The 23813-nt window shown below is 37.4% G+C and overlaps 1 protein-coding gene across 1 annotated transcript in view; it reads right to left on the bottom strand.

Moving 5' to 3' along the window:
• Nucleotides 1-1039: 1039 nt before the first annotated feature.
• Nucleotides 1040-23813, bottom strand: part of LOC107076744 (immunoglobulin superfamily member 10) — a 40168-nt gene continuing 17394 nt past the window's right edge. Inside the window, exons 3-15 of the mRNA XM_015341814.2 lie at nucleotides 23140-23445; nucleotides 20846-21139; nucleotides 19749-19911; nucleotides 16646-16809; nucleotides 15767-16048; nucleotides 15234-15515; nucleotides 14371-14667; nucleotides 13355-13639; nucleotides 12962-13124; nucleotides 10558-10721; nucleotides 10248-10323; nucleotides 3499-3532; nucleotides 1040-3092 (exon numbers count right to left, since the gene is read on the bottom strand). Of these exons, the coding sequence (XP_015197300.2) occupies nucleotides 2928-3092; nucleotides 3499-3532; nucleotides 10248-10323; nucleotides 10558-10721; nucleotides 12962-13124; nucleotides 13355-13639; nucleotides 14371-14667; nucleotides 15234-15515; nucleotides 15767-16048; nucleotides 16646-16809; nucleotides 19749-19911; nucleotides 20846-21139; nucleotides 23140-23445 (2675 nt within the window). The 3' untranslated portion in view covers nucleotides 1040-2927. The remainder of the gene's footprint in view (nucleotides 3093-3498; nucleotides 3533-10247; nucleotides 10324-10557; nucleotides 10722-12961; nucleotides 13125-13354; nucleotides 13640-14370; nucleotides 14668-15233; nucleotides 15516-15766; nucleotides 16049-16645; nucleotides 16810-19748; nucleotides 19912-20845; nucleotides 21140-23139; nucleotides 23446-23813) is intronic.

The following is a 23813-nucleotide window of genomic DNA, read 5'->3' on the forward strand; positions in this document are numbered from 1 at the left end:
TGCGTTCCCCGCCCCAGGGTCCTCCCCGGAGGGTCGAGCGCGGCGCGACTCGACATCACGGCTACGGCTAGCCCCGGTGGGCCCAGCAAGCAACAAGTGCAAGGCAGGATACACCCTGCACAGGACTCCAGTCCAAAGTAGGGCACACACAGACACAAACATACACACACTTGTACCTAGGACCAATTTTCCCTGAAGTCAATTAACCGAACATTATGGCTTTGACCTATTAGGAAAAACTGGAGCTCTCAGAGCTCATAAACCCCTGCAAAAAAGGTGAGGACATGTAAATTCCATGCAGATAGCACTCCAGGAATTGAGACCAGGTCCCCAGTGCTGTGAGGCACTTGTTACATTCCAGCTGTAAAATCCAATAAAACTGTGAGAAAAATAAAGCTGTTTTAAAATGTTTGACACATTCTCTACCATGTGGATTAGGTAGGGCAAGTACAACTGTAATGGGCTGCTTCTGAACCAACTCACACTTAGAACAACAGAGGAGCATCTAAGCCAGGGATCTAGGGAGTAGAGAGTAAATATAATCATGTACTGGAAAACTATTTTAAAAAAAGATCATTTTCATACTTACTTCAAGGCACGGTAGCTGTTCCAGTGGCAGAATTAAAGACTGTCAGCCTTGAGGCGGCATCAGAGAGTCCTAATGGAAATGGTTAATTTTACAATGTTCACTTCCCAGAATGGAACAATATTCCAGCACAAGAATTTCAATTAAACAGATTATTGTGTGGAGGATGCTCTGCACTCATTATATGAACATGATTTGAGGTAATTTACTTCAGCTCTGGGGCAGCAAGTAATATTCCTCTCCATGTCAAAGGCATTTGATGTACGCTTGATGAATTCTATTGTGCACGCAACTAGATCATTATAGGTTGATTTGTTCATCTACTTCTTCAATATAAAAGGTAATATACTGTTAATATTTTGAGATATGTGTGAAAAAAATAAGCATAGCAAAAAAACATTCTTTTAGAAGAAACATTTTATTAAAATACTTTTAAAGCAACAGTAAAATGCTGTTAAAACATGGAGATCGATAATGCTGTTAGGTTTTTCTAGGTTTTTGGTAATGCTATGAAACTTACATTTTACATACACATATTTTCAAAAATGAAATTAAACAAATACAGTACTTTTGTTTTCAATGAGAGTTTCAATGCCTTTTTCAAAAATTTAAAATGCAAACTTTCATAAAGCCTTTAACTATAATTAACGTTAATTGAACGGAATGTTAATTTCTCCAAAGGAAATCTTTTATGCGGTGCCAAAGGAAAAACAAATACAACATGTATTTTCCTGTTCTGTAGTCCTGGAGCTTCAGTTTTCTTTTGTTTTCTGTGCTTTCACTGGCAGATTTCTTAAACATCATTTCTACCATGATTTGTTCCTACAACACAACATTGCAAGTTAATCTCTTTCTGTTTCATAATATAAACATTTTTGAAAAAGTGCGCTTTGTGGAAAGTATGTTATACAATCACAAGAACAAAAATGGAAATGGAAATGATTAATTTGTGATACAATCACAATACAATACAACAAAGTGAAAATAATGGGAAGAAGTGTTACTGTGGATTAAAGTACAATTAAAATTGACCATTTCTTTAAACTGCAAATAATGATTCTCATTCAATACACTGAATGATAAACCAAATGTACCCATTTAAATCTTAATACCAAATGTCTGAAGTACTAATTCCAATGAATTTCACCAAGACAGTGGTTCCTAACCCTGGTCCTGGGAAACACAATCTCCTGGTTTTTGCTCCAGCTGAGTTTTTAATTACAGGCTAATTGCTTTTGGCTTTCTACTGATATTGTCATATTTGTGCAAGCCAAGGGTTAGATGCCAGCGATCTAACATATTCACCTGAGCCATTACAGTATTTCTTATTCGTCTATTAGGCAAGAGTTTTGAATATCCCATTTTGTGATTTAAGTGTTAGAAAACTGTACAATATTTTTGTTATGACTTTAAAATGGGTGTACAGTGGGTGTTCCAAGTAATCTGAAAATGATTAAATCAATCTTTTGATTCACAGTTTTTCTCCATGGTAATCTCTGTTTCCTCAGTGTTTCAGTATTCTGTGTCTTTGTAAAAGTTTTTTTAATGCACCCTTTCAATCACCTACTGTACTTATTAATAAAGACTTCATTGCATATTAAGCAGAATCTGTACCAAGAGACACGAGTGGTACTGTAATACTCAGCCATCATCTGGTACTTACTGTGACCATATTGACCAGGTTAACTGAATATGTAGCTTTTAAGACGGGTTCTTGTACACGTTCTACAAACAAAACTGTCCATTCAAAACTGTGGATCACAACACAACATACAGTATTACCAAAATGGCATGTAATTGGAAATCAGACAAGTAATATGTGAAGTATGGATCAGTCGTTCAGGAGAGATGTACAGAGAGATATGACCTTAAGCACTCAAGCACACAACTGACCTTTTAGCATGAGGCCTAATTTTCTACTTGTTTGTTTCAAAACATAGACTTTTTGTTAACCTTTGTAAAATACTCTCTAAAATGTCTTATTTTAAGTAAAATCAAAATTCACAAACTGAGACACCGTTACTTATATTAATATTGCATTATATTTATCATTTTTATTTCTTATTCTAATTTCTAAACTGCTCCTTATGATGCCATCTTCATTAAAACATAAGCAGACAATGAAGCACTAATCAAGGGTTTAAAGATCCCCTCACAGACCCCTCAATAAGGCCACTTGCTTCTCTAAGAGAAATTTGTTCATTCAGTTGATTTCTTTCAAATAACCCCTTCATCCTTGCTCAATGATTAAACCTTGTGTCAAACCTTCACGGGAGATACCTATAATCTAAGTAGCCCGCACAAGAGAAGCAGTCTGTAGTAGCCAGCCTTGGTTGGGTGTTCAGACTGTTGTCTTGATATCAATGACAATGTTGTACATCACCAGCTCTGCGTATTCCTCCCCATTTCCTTTGGCTGGGCTCTTGAGTAACTCTGGTGACTTTGGGTCATGCACGAGAGAAGTCAGTTCCTTCATTAAATCTCCTGTTTTTGGGTTGGAAGTGTTCTGAGTAAAAACAATGAAAAGAGTGAAGAAAGCTAAAAAAGACTTTCTATATTACAGAAAGTATGCAGTTGTCAGTCTGGAACACAGATGAGTTATATAGGCCAAGGTTCATGTTGTTATTAAGGATTAATTTGCATTTTGGAGTCACCTTCAAATATTTTTGGTCCCACTTGGGCTCCCCTTCAGTATCCATAGGTGTGTGCAATAGTGAAAGGGGGAGTTACCCCATGACTATATTTCACTATAAAAAGGGATGCATCCCCCTTTCTCTGTCACTGGAACCCCAACAAGGCCAGCTCAGATACAGTACATCCCTTGTCAGGGCACTGTCACTGCTAGGGCTCTGACACCAGACCTGGTCTGGAAATTATAAATTGAAAAGAGAAAAACAAAACAAAAAGATTACCTTAGCAGTAGAAAGATCTTGTCCAGCTTTTTTGCTGCATGCAAAGCCAAAGACAAATGAAATTATAAGTATTATGTTTTTGTATCATTCCAAACACAAGTATTTTAACAAAGGGCCTTCCTTATCTTCTAATGGTTCTTGTGAATTTGGCACTCTCCTTCTTCAACATCCCTACTCTAATCTTAATCATGACAATGCAATGTAGAAAATATCTTATTTCAGTTTGAAAAAGAAATTGATAAGGATGTGGAAAAGGGCAACTGAACTTAATCTTTCACAGAAACTGTCTGGGAAAGGATAGACAGGCTCTGAAGATGTGCTTTTCTGAATGAGTATGTGTCTGTGTGGTGGCTGGGCACACACTCAGCAAATGACCATGCTCATTTAACCTGGCTCACAATCAGCATTCAGAATCATGTGCTCAGGGGCAACAATTAAATACTTCCTCCTTTACCTACAATGTTCTTGACATGCGACTATCATATTTTATAAGAGTACATGTGGAAGGTACAGTATTTGACCTAATAAAGCTGCATATCTTCCCCTCATACAGTGACTTTATTTAAGAACTCTCCCTTAACGTTTTTCCATTTTACTGATTCCTTCACTAGCAGCAAACACTTGTTTGTACCTTGACCACAGCGCATTCTCACAAAAGTTACCTTGGCAACCGTATTTTTTATTTCAGTAAAAAAAAAGTCTCAGTCTTTGGAATGCAACACAAAAGTAGCAGAGAATAAATACAGCCTGCTGGCTGTTGAGATATCAAAAGGCCATTTTCACTCACAGTTTTAATGCCATTCTGCACACCTCTGAATGCAGCTATTCAAGACAGGGGACTCTCTGGAATGTGAAAAGTACCAAAGTCTGTGCAAATTTCTACAAAAACCTCTGTGCCATATTGCATATCTGGTTAAAATTAAAATATGATTGATCTGAATGTGGGCATCTCAAGGCCCTGGGTTTAATTTCATCCTTGGGGCACCTATCTGACTGGAATTTGCATGTTCTCTCAATATTTGCAAGGGTTTCCTCCAGGTGCTCCAGTTTTCTTCCACAGTTCAAAAACATGCTTGTAAGTTAATTGGCTTCTGGGAAAACTGGCCCAATGTACTGTAAGTGTTTGTGCCTTTGTGTGCCATTCAAATGGACTGGTGTCCTGTCCAGGGTGTATCACACCTTGCACACATTGCTTGCCAGGATGTGACCCTGAATTTGATGAAGATCTTAGAAAATGGAAGAATGATGGATGATGGGAATGCAAATGTTTGAAAAGAAATATTTGGAGCAAAGGAAAGTACTAATAACAGTTATCAAAACTAAGATGCTAGACTCTGGATCTTGGGGGTCCAAGCAGTTTATTAAGTTCAATTGAATTACTTTGTCAGGAAGAGCTGTAGAACATGTACATTCCTTGAGCCCCTGGGGATGAATTGAAGGTGGCACAGAAAAGTGTGGGCTGTGGGGATTGTGTGGGTAAGAAGGAACTGGCACTGCCTAGGCTGTAAATCTGTGCCAGGCCAAATTTCCAGCTGGACTATTTTTCATTTAGTAGAAAAGGCAGAAGAATTGAAAAATTATTTAAAAACAAAACTTCTTCATGAATGTCTTGTGAGATTACCAAAATGTTATTAAAGCAGGAATTAAACTGAGGAATATTCAGCAATGTCTTTCTCAGTGCTATTTGTGCTGCATTTCTTTTGCATCATCAATACCTTTCAATTCTTGCACAACTTATAACAGATCTTCTGGTTTTCATTCTATCGACTTCTTAATGAGGTAATTTAACAATTTTCCTTTTTACTCTTCACTTTTTCAGGTTTAAATCAGGCGGTGATGTAATCAGGCTTGTAAACCCTGCTGTTTTGTGACCCTGGGTAACACTGATACCCACTCTGTGTTGCTTGTGCGTGCTGTTCAGTCCACTGATTGTTGGAGTGTGGTACCTTCAGTGAGTGATACTGCAGTTATACCATGAGTCATCCCGGGGGGGGGGGGGGGTAGTATTGACTGAAACACTAGTGACAAAGTCTAAGTGGCTGTTAGATTCTGAATGTTAATGCAGCTCAATTTCAACAAGACATTAATCTCCTTTCTAAGTGGCCAGACAAAACATTATCAGGCTCATTACATCCATGTCTTGCCATTTGCGTTCGCACACATGCCGTCAATCACAGCAGCTGCCCATACGATGGAAACTCCACTCTGAGGCTAATGCGAAAGCAGCTCATCCCTTGGGAAAACCGAGCTTCCATTTCACAGTCAACTCCAATCACATTAGCCAATAGATTATTTCTCTTCCACCTTGTGGCAACACGTCGGCACAAAGGCAGCCTGGCTCAGCTTGATTTCAGTTTAATAAACCTTCAACACCAAATCAGTACACACACAAGACTTTGTACAGCTCCATTAGATAGCATTTATTTGCCTAAGGTTAACAGGTGGAGAGTGATCGAGTGTCTTACAAGATATTATCTTATTTACACTCATGCACATTCACCATTAGTTACATATATACTCGTATCACGCATTCTGCACTTGAACAACGGAAGTCAGTTTATTCAGACAGCACAGAAGAAGTAAGATACTAAGTGGGCTGTTAAAACCTGGAGTCTTCTAGGATACTGTGGATCTGATGCCCAACAAAATCAATTGGTAAATTCTGGAGTGGCTGCAACAGGTGCAACAGTACACAAACCACTGTGTTTGAATTCAACCAACAGAAGACAACAATTTTGCGCCTCCACCTCATTAGATTAATTTGGATAGCTCAGTACTTTCTGTGTCTGGCACAAATTGTAGGCTTATCTTAATGCCTGGTGAGGAGATGGAGTAATTAAGAAGCACAGGTGTGCAGTGCCTATCACATGGCAAGTATTTGATACACTGCTTGATAAATGTGCATACAGTATACCAGGGAGTGATGGTGTCCTGTGGGAACCCTAACAACACACCTGCTGTGCTTCAGACGGTTCTGGAATAGACATTTATATTTGAACTGATGTTATTTTTTGTAAGAATCAAGGGCTTCAGAAGAGAGAGGCTCAGATTTTGAATTTGGCAAATTTGTTAATTAACAGATCTTCACTCTCACACCTCCTCAATATTTGAAAATGTTAATTGCACCATGAAGCATGCTGTATTTCTGCTGCTGATTTGTAAGTATGTTTGCTGTTCCTTGTTTTTTATAATACCATTATCACTGTATTAAACTACAACAGAAATTATTTTTTGGCCTTCTGCTTTGGTAAAATGGTCAACGTCCGCAAAGTATTAAAAACCTTCCAATCACTCCAATCTGTTATACATGTTACTGCACATGGATACTTTAAAATATACACAGCCCATACATAAATCACATATTATTAAAAACCCGATGCCTTTAAATTCTATGACTAGATGTTCATTTAATATTTATCTCACTACTGTACTTCAATGAGTCAACATGTAAATGAATGCAGTGGACATTCAAATGTTTTACTTTCATAACCGGGTGTGGGCAGCACGGCAATGCAGTGGATAGCATTGCTACCTTGTAGTTCTGAGGCCCGGTGTCCAAATACCCAATTTCTATCTGTTTTGTGTTTGTGTGTTCTCCCTGTGGTCATGTGGGTTTTCTCCAGGAGTGTGTGTGTGTGTCTGTGTGTGGGTGTGATTACTCCAGAGTATATCCTGCCTTGTGCCTGTTGTTTACCAGATTAGGCTTCAACTTTAATCCTGTAATGGGTAAATGAATGGATGATTTATACTGTTCCTCTGATGCATTGGATTACCCAATAGTCTATAATCAGAATAATCAGAAGTCACTGCCATTCATTTTTCTATAAATATGGTTCATGTGGGTGAAATGCTAATGGAACAACACCTGCCTGTTATACATGTACAATATTTTCAGAACCTCAGGGAGTAATAAAATCTGCACTATGTGAAATTAGTGTGGTCACTGACTTTGACACTGACACTGTAGTTTCATCAGAGAAATGCCCACCAATGTGTTACAGAGGAGTGAAAAAGCATATTTGTCTTATGAGGACACAGCACTTATTTTACAAATTATATTGTAAGTGTCCTGAGATTTTCACCTATAGTGCATTTACTTTTAAGTAAAACTGATATTGTAGTAAAAAGTCTAAAAGTGTTGAATAGTTTGATACTGTAGTTAAGAGAGTGAGATATGAAATCTGTGTTGAGTAGCTTGGAGAGTGATTTAAAAGTCTAAAAAGTAGTTAAAAGTCTAAAAGTGTTGAGTAGTTTTATACTGTAGTTAAGAGAGTGAGATATAAAATCTGTATTGAGTAGCTTGGAGAGTGATTTGTGAAATTTGTAATGAATAGTGTTTGATATTGTAATTAAAAGTATGAGATGTAAAATGTGTATATGTTGAATAGTGTTTGATGTTGCAGATATGAGAGTGAGATACTGTATGAAATGTTTGTGTTGAATAGTGTTTGATACTGCAGAAAAGAGAGTGAGATATGAAATGTGTTCATGTTGAGTAGCATGTGATATTGCAGATAAGAGAGTGAGATATGAAATGTGTATGTTTGGTAAAGTAGTGCTTGATATTGCAGATAAGAGTGAAATGTGAAATTTTGTTTGTGTTGCGTAGTACTAGAGTGAAAGAGGCAGAGGCCTGACCACAATGCAAGTCTGAAAACCACGTTCACAAAGTGCATGACTGATTCACACTTGTAAGTTTTGAGCTAAGACATTGACCAAAATAGATTCAGATCACTCATGATATCAAAAGACTGGGTGTTTTTTGTTCATACAGAACGTCTAATCCAAGAGCATTGTCTTTAATTTCATATTGCAGAATGTTTAACTGATTCACCTTTAATTTCACCTTTCACAAAGCTCCACACAAAGGGTGCTCAATCTTGGGCATAGAAGGCCACTGTCCAGTGGACTCAGAGGTCATCTTCAGTGTTAGGAAATTAAGGAAATGTTATTTGCTGATCAATTTAGAAGTAATCTATTATGTACAGTATATAGAAATATGATTGAAACCCTCTAAATCATTACTAAAAAGGTGGTCATCTCTGGTCTTATGCTTTATAACTATGCAGTGTTTCTTTATTTGTATTCCTTGAAACAGATGTTTTAAGTGTGATCCTTAAATTATGCAGGGGTGTGTCCCTCCCAAAACACTGCTGGTCACATGTGTTTTTTCAATTACAGGGCTCTTAATAATTTAAGAATTACATAAAAATCAAATACTCAAATAGGGACATACAACTACTATGTTTTATTCTTTTTCAAGGAATTCTAGCTCTCTACAATACAGAAAATTTGACCATGTTGTTAGTAGTTTTGCTTTGCAAATGGACATTGACAAAATCACAACATCAGTTTCCTCCTACACAAATGTGTCACACACCTTACACATTTATGAGACAAGGGTTCTCTTTGACTGCAATTTTACAATGTTTTGAGAGTGGACTTCAGGCTCACAGCATACATTCTGTATGGTTTTCACCTTGTAACCCTCTTCTGCCTCTCCCACCCTGAATCTAATCTCTCAGTGGACCTTGAAGTGGGACATGTATATACTGTATCTCACTTATCCAGCATCACAAACACCACTTAAGCACATTGTGAGAGGTGTTGATGGGTATCTGTTAATTTAGCCTTCACCAAAAGTTACGCTAAGATGCCATAAAGCTGACTTGCTTTAGCAACCCCAGTGACAACACTACATAACAAAAGACAAGAACAACTACCACAAACAGGATAAAGCAGACCAATGTCTGCTGCATATCAAAGGACAGAACCTAGAGGAAGACAGAGTAGGACAAGAGGTAATTACATATCAAAGAACATGACAAACACTCAGATCATGAAACAAACTTTCTTCTGACTGTATATAAGAGCTGGGAAACCCTTGCAGTTTCTCATTTCTGTGGGGCAGACCCAGCGCGTGTTGTCGGACTAATTGAGCTGAATAAAACTGAATCTGCATAAGACTGTGTCCTTCTCCTCTGATGAAGAATTTCCCACAACAACCTCAAAAGGATCCTTTTTAAACAGAATACTGGACTAAGCTTCATCCTTTTATCTAAATGCTTGATTAATAGCACAGACTTAACAGATTCATTAAAGATGGAGTAAAAACGAGAGAAATTTCAACACTACTGATGGACCCCAGTTGCTTCACTTCCTGTCAATCCTATGCCAAACATCTGGAGACTCCAACAGGACCCACCTTGGCAAAGCAGTGTGATGGTTTCATGTTTGCAATGATGACCTTGCACTATAAACTCAGGATTAGTGAAAAGAGAGAAGAAGATCCCCAATGGCTCAGGATTAGTGAAAAGAGAGAAGAAGATCCCCAATGGCTCATGGTTTGGGAAGCGCAGCACAAATGTGAAACAAAAAAATAAAATCGCCTCTTTGCAATTAAGGACTACTTCAAGAGTGACCACAAACTTGACATGTCCTTACTGAGTGAGTGATGAACAATTGTCCTTTGTGAATAAAATACAAGAGAAAACATGAAATATAAAATAAATCCTTCCAGGCACTGTACAGTACTGAAATTTGTCTTTATTACTAATTGAATGATCATTTATACTGTAGTCGCTACAGTACGTGACTCTCCTACCCTCAGTCTTTCCTGTTTATGAATTGTAGTCTATATGGGTTAAAGATGGAGCTGATAAGGGTTTCCTGTTTATCTGAACACTGGCAGAACCTTTACTACTCTGGTGTACCTGGCACCTTTGCGGTAGATTTGATTTCTAACTCACCAGAGGATGAGCAGAAACAGAGAGACAATGATGACGAGAGCAGCCGCTGAGGAGACCAAGATCAAGATGTACTTCCCTGCAAAATGTCAACAACAAAAAAAGGCAATTTTACTCACATAAATCTGGAGCTTTGTTATCTAGGTATACAGGACCTTTTCTGTTTTATCATCACCATGACCAAGAGTATAATTTGAGTCTAATGAAAATGAAGAGTTTTCCATAAACATAATAAATGTTCTTGGCAAAAAACATAGATGTGTGGTAAAAGTCTTATATTATAAAGTCTTATATAACAAAGCCAACAACTCACAGAACAGCATGTCTTCTGATGCAATTTCCACTTCAATCCGTACAGATGCTCTGTGATTGTGGTATGCAGCCTCACAGATGTACAGTCCGGCCTGCTCTTTTGTGACTTCTCCCTCGAAGATAAGGGCGTCCCCCACGACTTTCTGCTTGGCAGAGCTGCCATCCCTATATTTTACATACAGTAGCATTGAAAATAAGAACCACCAGAGAGTGAAAGACATTTTAAAATGAAATACAGGCTCACTTCTCCTCAAATTATCAAAGTTTTCCATCATTAAAGCAAGGGCATGTACAACATACATGGTTGGGTTGGGAGAATCGAATTTGGGAATTCTGCAATAAAGAGGCACCCGAGAGATCATTGAACCATGCAACGTATTAAGCTGGAAAGTTAACACTCCCAACAAAACTGAAGCTCAGAATACAGAGCAAGCTGAAAATAGAAGACAGACCCAAAAAGAAGCTGTGCGCATTAATTTGAAGTGTCTTTTTGGGGAGGAAGTTAAAACAATAGTGACTAGAGTGACTAAAATTTAAGAACTATACGAATAAGTATTGATTACTGATCAAAACTTTCTAAGATTTTTACACTATTCAAGATTAATTTGCTTTTCCTAATGAAAGACAAAGCTGTTTTGTACTATTAGTATATATTGTAATAGACTGCACTAAAATTATGTAAATTCAAAAATTCCTTAATACTTTATTTGAACTTCCACTTTTGAAACTGTTTTTTATGCAGGGATGTTTTGTTAAAGCCATGTACTGTTATTACGTTATTATGGCTGGGGTGGTAACAGTAACATTTAGTTTGTCAAAAACGTTTTTACCTGGATGTTGGAGTATAATGCCCTTGGCAAGATTATAATTGAAGTAAAAGACTTGGACATTGTAAGTGAACAATTTATACAGTTCATTCATTTGAACCAACTGTAAGTGAACATGCAGGACTCATTCTTAAATGAGACAAGATCAATGTGTTCTGTTAATTTTTAACTCCTTACAGAAGGAGGCGAAGCTGGGAAGGAGAAATAAACTCCCAGTATTTGAAAATACTGTTTGGGATTCCTTTTGCTAAAGCTTTTTAATTGCCACCAAATGAAAAGAGCACACAAATAAATAAATAATACAAAACACACCTGATTCTGAGGTGCCTAATAATTTCATTGTTGCTAATGATAGTTTCATGACAAGCTATTTAATAGAGTCCCTAGCTACAAGCATTTTTAAAACAATAAATACATGCAGCTGTGTAAGATGTGTCCAACGTAATTTATTTCTAGTGTATGAAGTTAAAAGGTTTATTGGTTTTGAATGAATTGCATTCATTACCAGAGGCTGCTCGAATCTTAAGTGAAATTAATTTTGTGGTTACAGCTCAAAGCCTCAGGCACTGAAATCTTCATTGGCAGAGCTGTGCTGATGTCAGATGTTGTTTAGTTTGATACCACGTGATAGACATTATGTTGCTTTCACTCAAGTCAATAAAATTAAACTAAACATTTAAGATTTTTTATTCATCCAGCCCTCATAGGTCTGAAGCTAGAAGCAAAGGTTTTTCTGTGAGTTTAAGAATGTGAAGAACGTTATGCTCCAAAAGTGGTATCCCTGAACTCAATTGAAAAACTGTTCACTTTGAGAACAAGACACTTTCTGATGTTTATGATACACTACCACAAAGATTCACTTTGACATTACTTCAGATAGATCCCTTATTTTGACCCTGCATAAACCAGACCCTATGCAAACTGAATCCATGCGATTTTTGCTTTTACTGACACTAAATAAATGGAATATTTGAGGACGACTCACAAGCTAGAGGAGCAATTGCACAAAGGCCTATTCAATTCCATCTGACATACTTTGGTGCATATTGCAAAATGTGACTGTGGGATAGCAGGAAGTATATATATGTTGAGTGTGTTTTGAATGAGAGGTGAAATTTGCAAAATATTTTTAAATAGGGCTGCTTTAAAAATGACATCAAAAATAATTTTGTACTTAGCACGGCAAGAGTATGTGAAATATTTGTTTTTAGTAGAACTCATGATTAATTTTCATTTGCATTTAGAATCTTGACAGGCTAAATATGAATGATTAGTGATATTAAATCACTTTACTGCTACAGCACATTAGTATAGGAGAGTTCTGCACAGTGATAAGGCTCAGCCTGTATTATCTTTTTAAAGCCAGTAAAGTACTGACATGGAAATATTCAAATTACATTACAGGTGTATGGTATATTTAATTTGTTTTGTTGTTCTTTAAAGAAAACGAGATGATCAATGGATCAACAAGATTCATCCCAAGCCCAGGCCTGAATTGTAATGCAATGAAGAAGCATCTCTGAGCTCTTTTAGTTATTTGCTTTTCTCATGGTAGTCAAACAAATGGCATGAGCTTACCTGGTGCAGCATAACTGATAGGTTGTCACATTCCCATTTACTTTTAGTACAACTTTTTGGTTCTGTTGGCCTGTCTTCAACATGATTCTGTAATCAGCAGAATCTGCACCATGAATACTGGGAAATGTTGTGCTTTTATTTAATACTTTGATGGATGAAATGTCTGTGCAAATAACACATAAAAATAACACTGGTTATTGGCAGTAATAAAAAACACCTGTAATCCGTGTGACATACTGGCACATCCATATTAATAGCTTCATAACTCTTACACATTAAGTGTATAAGTAGTTTGAGTTTTTTTGTTGCATGTTGTCAGTTAGGAGGGCATGATGTGAGGAAACCTTAAAAAGAAAAAAATAATTTGACATACAGTAGGTAAGGTGTACTCACAGTATTGGGGAACACTTATGGCTCTTCTCTCAGCAGAAAGGTGCTCTCCTTGTTCTACCTGACAGGTCAGATTCTGCCCTTCATGTAATGCGAAGGGAAACTCATAGGTACTGCTGGCTTTGATCATTCCATTCTCACACGTAGATGTGAAGCTCACGTCACCTGTGTTGTTCCCTGGCAGGAGCCAAGTAATGTTCACATCCAGACTCCCGACATACTCGCATATAGCTAGCATTCGTGGTGTGTTTTTCAGGGTGAGCAAAAAGACTTTAATTGCCGGGGAAGCTGAAGATAAAAATTCAGGGAGTTATTGAAACCTGAACAGAAAACTTAGGGTACACTTTAGGATTTAGGGTGCAGACATGTACTGTATGAGTGGAGGAGTTTAAAGAGTATAATGTTAAATACAAATATGTGTTAAATACAAAGGCACTGAACTAATATTCTTCAATTCCTAAACCAAAAGCTCTGTTTGAAACAAAGTGCTCCTGTGAACTATTTAGAATTTCTCTTGTACCATAGACTAGGACTAGCTAAAGCCTCTTTATGATATTAGCAGAAAAGGGTTAATTGTAACGGTAACCTATATTAAATAATGAAATACCTCATTCTTTGTGAATGTGTTTAGCAATTATTATATTGATTATGATCTTGATTGTGTATTGATTGTGATTGCTGTACACTTAATTTTGTCTGTCTTGGTACAGTGTAGCTGCCCCCATGTCCAGATATGCATCCTACTGTATATAGCACAGCATTTTATGAGATAATTCCATCAACCCCTTAAAAGGACAGGAGCAACCTCAGCAAATTTCCAGTTTTAAGGTGTACTATATCAAAAGAGCTGAAGGTATATTCCTGTCTTATTGCATAAAATTGTAGTGGAGCAGTCTTCCTTTTATTTACATAATTTGTATAATTTCTCTGCGTGTGAAGCACCAGTCACAGATAACAAAAGATTCATATTCTGAATTGATGACACTTTATGCAAGTTTATACCAGTGATTTCTGCTTACTTGTTGATGGTAGGCGTATCGTTCTTCTTTCTACAGTAAGAAGGGCAGGGTGCTCTACCACACAGACTATATCTTGTCCAGAGAGTAAGTGTGTGGGAACGCGAAAGGTGCTGCTGACTGTCTCTGTGCCATTCTGATGAGTGACGTGTCCTGTTCTGAATTCTTCGGTGCTGTTCTTCACCTGAGTCCAGGAGATATTGGCAGCTGGTTTGCTGGTAATTGCTATGCACTCCACAGTTGTGTACTCTCTTCCTTTTTCACAAGCTTTACCGGTCTGTACAGTAATATAGGGGGCAACTTCAAAGAGAAACATACATAAAGTAATCTCAGCAGTAACAGACAACTCAAAACAGAAAGCTACATACACCAGTTTAACTAGACATGCTTTACTACTTTTTTTAAACTGATAAGCCTTTATTTATGTCAGATTCAAGCTCTTTCCAATCATTACTGGACATGACCACTTCCTTTTTTCCCCAATACACCTTGTCTGTTTTCTTTCCAAGGCATTTGTGATATTGTTTAGTTAAATATTGTCACCTGCAGTGTTATGAGACATTTGTCACGTCCCCCACAAGCCAAAACTGACATAGTTCACTTACAGGTTTGAGTACACAATAGCCACAGTCCAAACCACACATCGCCTGCTACACTAATTGTACGTTAAGCTTGAGGTGTGAAAACCAAATGTCAGGCAATTTAACTTTTCTACATACTGCATTCATGTCACATGACCAGAAAAAAGGTACAGTGTAGTTTAATGATAGGATAAAGTTTTTTGGGAAAAAAAAGCATTATTCAAATATTTACAAAATTAAAAAATATATTTGTGATAGGAGGTGTGATTGTTGGTTTGTACTCACAGCATGGGGGAACAGTGATATTTCTCATCTCTTTCTGTTTGAGGGCTGGGTGCTCGATCTCACATGTGATGGTGTGCTCCTTGTGCAAGCATGCTGGGATCTGAAGAAACGCCTTTACTGACTGCGTTCCGTTGTTGTCCGTGCTATTGTATGAGACGTGGCCAATGAGGCTGTCTGGTAGCAGCCAAGAGATGTTGGCTGCCGGAATGCTGTTCAGGGCTGAACACTCAATTACTTTGTGATCCGTCCTGTCTGACATCACAGTCCAGATGCTGGGAGGTACTATAACCGAGGGAGGAAAAATTATTATAAATACAAACAAAATAAACATCTGCTATCATAAGAGCCTTTGTCATACAGTTTGTATCTACCAAGGACTTTTAGACAGATAACCAACTACAGAACAATTTCTACTGAAGCTAAAATTGGCATCGTCTTCTTTATTATCATATTTTAGCTCACATGACTGCTTAGACATCATTAAAAAACAAACTTATGTCTGATGGCAGGTGTGACTGTTGGTTTGTACTCACAGCATGGGGGAACAGTGATATTTCTCATCTCTTTCTGCTTGAGGGCTGGGTGCTCGATCTCACATGTGATGGTGTGCTCCTTGTGCAAGCATGCTGGGATCTGAAGAAATGCCTTTACTGACTGCGTTCCATTGTTGTCCATGCTGTTGTACGATACGTGGCCAGTGAGGCTGTCTGGCAGCAGCCAAGAGATGTTAGCTGCAGGAATGCTGTTCAGGGCTGAACACTCAATTACTTTGTGATCAGTTCTGTCTGACATCACAGCCCAGATGCTAGGAGGTACTGTAACCAAGGGAGGAAAAAATGCCTTTAAATGTAAATTAAATAAATGACTGCTATCGTAAGAGTTTGTGTCATACTGTATGTAGCTACCAAGGACTTTTAGACAGATTACCAAATGCATAGTTTCTTCTGAAGCTAAAATTGTAGCTGAAAGTACTTGTTTAGGCTGTTTGCCTTTGAAGTGTAGTGTGAATACCAAAGCTGATTATACAGGGGCCTGACAGGATCACTTCTTCTTCAGGAAGATAAAGACATGAGATGGCAAAAGAAAGCAAGGCATACAGTATGTAAATAATATAGCATTATACAGAACGTAAAAGATTTATAAATCAGCAAACAAAAGAATGAACAAACAAAATGATTCACTCAAACAGCAGAATGGAGCTGATGTTTGAGAGGAAAAGACCAACTTTCCTGAGAAAACAAAACTCTTATTGAACCCTTATGGGGTACTTGTGACGTCTGCGTGTTACTTGTTGTAAGGGTTAAGTGATGTAATGATACATTTATTATTATATGTACAACTAACCTTTGGAATCAGATTTGGAAAAAAAAGAAAGATTGTGTCAAAAACAACAGTGACAGGAAGTTAAATACCTGGCTGGAATGAAGTAACCTCTATTTCCAACTGAACAGATACTCGATGGTTGTAGTAAGTAGCCTGACACCTGTAAATTCCTGCATGGTTCTTCCCCACAGGTCCCCTAATCAACAGAGTGCTGTTCCCCACTTCCATGTCTGTAGGAAAAGAACTGTTTTCTCTAGGGGAAAAAAGAACACAAATTGTGTTACCCTAATGGATCTTCTGAATTAGAGGAACCAGAGAATGGGCACAGGAAATTCCGGAGGATATATAATTACAATTATGTTATAAACATTGACAAGCAATTTGTTTCACTTATGGACATCAACTATTGGAAAAGATGTTTAATGATTAATTACATGTCAGTGCAGTGTCTTGTGTCCATACAGTATGTTAGCTAATATACAAAATTAGAAAGTGTCCAATGCATGTTGTTTCCCAAGCCTGGGTAGCCATTTAAGCTTCTTCAAATATGTTGTCCTAATTATCTCACAATTACCCCCCCCCCCCCCGATAAAATATTTTACAGAAAACAATGAGCAGCTGAACCCTCAAATATTGTATAAATATTTTTGTAACTTCAGACAATTCTGTCTACAGTTTGTTCATTAAAAACACATATAAATGCATGATTATTTTGAGTATTTTTTGAGTATTTTCAATAATTATGATATATAATAATGTCATAAAGATATATAAATTTGAAAAGTGCAATTGGTGGTCAAAGAAACATTTCGATTTATAGAAATATAATACGGTATAATTTGAAAAAGAAGCTTAACTAGCCATGCCATTGAGCTTTTTTGTATGTGCTTAGATGTGTTTTTAAGACCCAATATCTTTCAATCAGCAACAGTTTTAACCAAACTACATTAAAACCACTTTCAGCATTAATCAGGGTTATGCATTTGGGTCAAATTAATTTCAAGGCAGTCTGACAATTTATGTTGGTAATTGGGAATTAAGTAAAATTATTTTTTAAGTTTAAAAACACATTAAGCAAGCAGTGCCAAATAGGACAAACAGCATGTTTTATACAGTTAAATTAGTGTATTTTCATACAGTGGTCTATTTCCATCTGGAAAAGTAATGCTGCATGGCACAAAATGTTTTCAATCCTCCTCTGGAAACAAGGACAAGTGTTTTTTTTCTATTGTTTTGTGAGCGTTAATTTGAAGATAAGATCACTTGGTGTTTACAGGAAGGGACGGTGAAAGGATGGGGTTCACAAGAGATAACAGATGAGTGTACAAGGGAAGAGCAGATCCTTATCTCTTACTTCTGTTTTTTTTTTATTTTTCAGCACAGAACGGTCATTTTCTATGTCATGACAAGGTGATAAGTAAATCTGATGTGCAGCACAAGAATCCAAGCTAACAGATAGAACAGATTCCTCCAAATGTTGTCAGAAAACAGTTAATTCCTGCTAAGTGTCTCAGTTAACCTCCCAGAAGGACTGGGCACAAGTGAGGGGCCACACCCTGGGTTGGAAACCAGTTCATTGTAGGGAGCACACACACAAACACACACAGGACAGACTGGAAAAAGCAACTCACAAAGGAAACCCATGGAAACCCAGGGAGAACATGCAGACTCTAGTTAGTCTTAACTAACCATTTTAATTACTTTGAAAAGGTGCAAATAAAAAAAAAACATTCATAGCACAGCGTTCCAGTGTTAGACACCATAGCTATAAAAATGAGAAATAATAATAATAAACTTCATTTTATAAAGCACTTTTAAAGGTGGCTTCTCAATGCGCTTTACAGAATGACAACAACGATAAATAAAAAGAATACACAAGATAAAACACAATTACAATATACAGAGGAGACCATGGATGGTGGTACCAAGAAAAGCAGAGGGATGAAAAATAGAACCAGTTACTGTAAGTAAAGGATCTTCTAAAGAAGAAGGTTTTGAGTCTGGATTTGAAGGAGTTTAGAGAAGGTGACTTTCTAATATCCTTGGGCAGAGAGTTCCAGAGCTTGGGGGCATAACAGGAGAAGGCCTTTTAACCCATACAATGTAGACGGGCTTGGGGGACAGTTAGGAGACCAGAATTAGAAAAGCAAAGTTTGCGAGGTGGGGAGTAGGGTGATAATAGTTCAGACAGGTACTGAGGAACCAAGCTATGCAGAGCCTTATAGGTGAGCATGAGGATTTTAAATGGAATTTGACAGGAAGCCAGTGCAAGGACTTCAGGATAGGAGTAATGTGATCACTTGCACTAGACCTGGTCAGGATTCTAGCTGCTGAATTTTGGACATACTGCAGTTTGTTCAAAGTAGATTTAAATACCCCAGCGAGAAGAGCATTACAGCAGTAGTCAATTCGAGAAAACACTAATGTGTTGATCAGCTTTTCGGCCAAAGGTACAGTAGCGATAGCACAGGGAGTAGTTTAGTGATATTTCTGAGGTGAAAAAAAAGATGTTTTGAAAATATGCTTCATATTTCACAAGTTAATTGGAATAACTTTGCAAATGCCTTTGATGTATTTGAAATAATAATTAAAGTCCACGTCTTGCAACACAGCAATATTTATTTCTCTGTTGCAATAAAAAAGCACACTCAAAATATTCTAGAGAAGTTCTTATTTGTGCGTCTACAATTGTAATGTAACATGCCTTGATTTACAGTATATTCTATGTTTTTAATGTCCCGGCAAACAAAAGGCACAGGGCGGGATATTCCCTGCACATTATGCTAGTCCATGACAAAACACAGACACAAACATGCACACTCTCACACTTGGGACAATTTTCCCACAAGTCAATTAACTATGGGTTCAATTACTAGGATACTATCTGCATGGAATTTGTATTGTTCTTCCCATGTTTGTGTGATTTTCCTCATGGTGCACTGACTTCCTCCCACACCCCAAATATATACAGATAGGTTAATGGGTATCTGTGAACATTGCCTATGGAGTAAGTGTGTGCATGTCTGTGTCTTTGTGTGTGCCCTGTGATGGACTGGGATCCTGTCAGAGATGTATCCTGTCTCATGCCTGTATCCTGCATACGGACATGAGACATAGGAATAGGCTTCAGCTCCTCCACTGTCCTGAATTGGAAAAAGCAGTTAGAAATGTAATTATAATAATAGTCCTCACTTGATGCACTTCACTTCATAATGTGGAACGTTCCCAGACACTTCCAGTACAATGCTCTGGTTGTACTGGCCTGTTTCTAGCAGCACTCTCCACAAGGCCTGTATCCCCATGTCCACTGTTCTGTCTGTCCTCTCCCCATTCAGAACATTTATGGAGGACAGGTCTGTAAGGGTGAGATTAGGAATATCAGAATATGTCAAGGTTGTCATGGACATCCCGGGAAAAATTCACAGTTCTGTAGAAATATTAATTTCACAATTCAACCTCTAATGAATGTACGCCAACTGTTTCTTTTGTCCTACTGTATGTTATTTGGTGTTTGCAGATTGACGTAGGTTGAATGAACTTTTAAAAGCTGAAGAGTGCTGCTTCAAAAGCAAGCGTGTGTATGATGTGCTTTGAACTGCAAACAGCTCACTGGAGAAAAAAAGCTTTTGAAACTGTGTTTTAATTAAGGTCAAAGGAGACTGAACCTCTTAATATGTATTTTCTGCAAAGGTTGATTAAAAATTGAAACTGGTTTTCAAGTCTTTATCATGACTAATTAATTAGTATACATGTACATAAAGTCACGTTGACTCTTAATATTTAATTTAGCCACATATACAGTAGTATAACATATTAAATCCCAGTGGTGTAACAGAGACTGGGGTCAAATACGTCTATGCCTGTCCTCATTTTTACAGTTCATTAAGAGGGATTTGGTGATTCCTCTACTAACCTTTAGTATTCCTCAAAGTTTTGAAACATCCATGTATTTACAATTGTTCAATCACCTACACCAAAATCATATGAAAAGTTAAAATTGGTACTATAAGGAAATGTTAAAGCTTAAACTTTAAAAGCAGCTAATGCCCTTTGTCTCAGAACATGGAGTAAACATGCAAACGTCACGCAGAAGGATCTTCAAGTCAGAACTGAACTCAGGACCCATGAGATGGGACTCAGCAGTGCCAACCATCATGCAAAATTAATCAAATAGTCATAATATTATTGGTTTGGTTATTACTATACTGTATATTTTCCACAAATGGAATGGATTAATGGATTAACATGTCTTTATTTGGAAAGCCCACAGATGTGGATTGTGTACTTACGATATGCTGGCAGGGATGCTGTCTTTACCACTGGAACAGAGAGCGTGGGGTGGCGAATGACACATGAGATTTCCTCCCCTTCATGCAGGTAAGGGAGAAACCGGTACCTGCTGGTAACTGTCTTCGTGTTGTCGTCCTTTTCAGTGGTGTTTCTGATGTCTCCAGAGCTGTTGCCTGGCAGCACCCATGTAATATTTGCGTCCGGTCTGCCTGCAGCTGCCGTGCATTTCACTTCTTTGTATTCAATTCCGTTTTCACGAACGTTGTGAGTTTCAATAGTCATGTTTGGGACAGCTTTGGGAAAAAGACCATGGTCGAATACATTTATTGGTTAAGAACAAACTTAAGAAATGAAGTGTCAGAAATTGTGGGCATTTTTTGAAAGTTACCTGAGATTCAGCTTAGGCTTTCTAAACAACTAATACTCTTCATGTAAAGTCTTGCATTTGTGTCTCTCACTGCATTTCCTTTTCATTTAGGACCCCCATCTCCGTGTTCTTAAACTGGTCCGAAGTCCTCTTTGACAGAGTAGTTTGTTATTAACTTTAAAGATACTTAATAACAAATTTTGTTTTTTGGATTTGTAGGTCACAGAAGGATATTGGTTTCACATTCTGTCATTCAAGTCACTGAGGTGACCCTAGGAAAGTCTCTGCAGGAGGTGCAGAAACTCTAGTCAGACCTCATCCTATTGACAGAGATGCACTACCGATAGGGTAACCAAGTATTTGAGAGTTTGGTCATTAAAGAGGGCTTGTGGGCAGGGTATCTTTTTCTCCACTTGGGATTAATGACATGCTACATAGGAACAAAGTTTAATACAAGGTTTATTCCATGCTGAAAAGAGAAGAAAAGACAATATTTTGTCTATGGAACCTTCTTCAGGCTTCTTCTTCTGAATTCTGAGAATCTCCAATATTGTTAATTTTCGATTATGTTGAGCTAAGCTACTGTAGTTTTCCTGGTCAGGGAACCAAGTGAAAAAAATGTAGCAGTGTCTTTCTACTTATTCATGTCATGCAGTAGCTAATACTTTACTGCTCACTAGTTAAAATCAATCACAGGGGAGCTGGGTATGAAAACTGGCTAAATCTCACAGACACGGCATTTGGTTTTATAATAATAATAACAACAACAACAACAACAACAACAACAACAACAATAATAATAATAATAATAATAATAATAATTATTATTATTATTATTATAAACGTTATTTTATATAGCGCCTTTAAAGGTGGCTTCTCAAAGTGCTTTAAGAACTACAACTCCCATAAGACCCATGGGGCAACTTCCTGATGGCTTCTACTGTACGTCATGTGTTCCAATGCTGCCTGGCTGTGGGTGCAAGTTCCTCCCAGTATTGACTGCTTCACAGCTGGTAGTCTATTGTCACAGGCACAAACAGGAGGTATTCACATGGGATCATTTTTTTAAAGTTTATTTTCTAAAGAAATAAATAAAAACCATGGGAGGGTTTCCAGAGGTATTAATGGGTCAGGAGTACTGCAAGCTGGTAGCAGGGATTTAACTATTCATCTGTGCAAGGACAGTGCTCCTGACTCCTGACTCCAGATGCTGTGTTCACCACATGAAAATGCTTGCCTTGCTCTGGAGCAAACTGAGCCTTTTCTCTTGTTATTTTTTTACAATGTAGATGACAACATGCTTTAAGAATACAGGGAGACACATTTGATATAATTTTTGAAACTTTAAAATCAAAATGCTGAAATAATGCATTGATTTGATTGTTTCTGGACTCCTCATATGTACTGTATACATTGTTTATGTTGTTCATACTGTATACTGTTGTATATACAGTACTGTATACTGTAGATATTTGTTTGCTTAGACAGAATGATATGAATATGTTTGTGATTTGTGGTTAAATGTATGTGCTTTACTAAACAAATAAAGATACCATTTGTTATTTAGACCTGTAAAAAGATAAAAACATGCTTTTTGAAACAAATATTGAGTGCAGCTGTGTTTGCAATTAAGGTTAAGTTTCTGGTGCTTGGACATGTTGAAAAGTAAAGATCTGTTTTAATGCTTTTGTTCAGAATTGACATAAACACATTACATTTTCTTGCTTGTGTCCTAATGCTGCCTAGAAGGCCAAAATGAGATTGGTTATTTTGTATCTTGGCTTTGTACAATAATGCCTAAGGAGCTATTTTCCTACAGATTTATTTTTTTCATGCTTATGCAGTAGCTTATCTTATCTTATAGCTCCAGATTACAGCTTTCAGCCTTGTTCAGTTCTGCAGGTAGGCACTTAAAATAATACTTACCATAGGTGTACACATTTGTTTTCATCTTCACAACCTCGGCAAAAGCTGGGTGTTCCACCATGCAACTCACAAACTCCTCCTTTTGCAGATAGGTGGGAAACTTGTACACACTGGTCTGGGTCACAGTGCCATTTGGGTGTGTCAGTGTGGTGGAGGTGATGGAAGTGACATTGCTAGGGGCATCACCAGATATCATCCAGGAGATGCTGGCTGCTGGTTTGGAATTGGAGGCCGAACACATGACTGACTGATAATCCAATCCCTCGTCCTCTTGTCCCATGGACACAATGCTGAGTTCTGGTCGAACTTTTAAGAGATAAAGAGTTTTGTCACAAATCGATTTGCTCCACTTTTTTTGACTCTTGTAAAAAATTATTTTGAACAAATATTTCCTAAGTATATGTTGTCTTATGTTACATTTGACAGTTTTCAAGAAAACTGGAAGCCAATGTAGTTTACAAACCTGGTGAAGCTTTGAAAAATACTCCCTGAAAAAAAATACTAGTCAAGTTAGAGCTGATGAACATACAATATGTCTTTATTTGTATTTATGTAACATTAGAACTATTTTTAATCAAAGTGCTTGTTTCTGCTTAGTAAATGCAGAAACAAGTGTTTATTTTTACTTTGTAATGCTTTTCATATCTTTTTTATGTTAACAGGTTTTAAATACA

The sequence above is a fragment of the Lepisosteus oculatus genome, chromosome 5 (assembly GCF_040954835.1).
Source record: "Lepisosteus oculatus isolate fLepOcu1 chromosome 5, fLepOcu1.hap2, whole genome shotgun sequence".
In the NCBI taxonomy this organism is placed as follows: domain Eukaryota; kingdom Metazoa; phylum Chordata; class Actinopteri; order Semionotiformes; family Lepisosteidae; genus Lepisosteus; species Lepisosteus oculatus.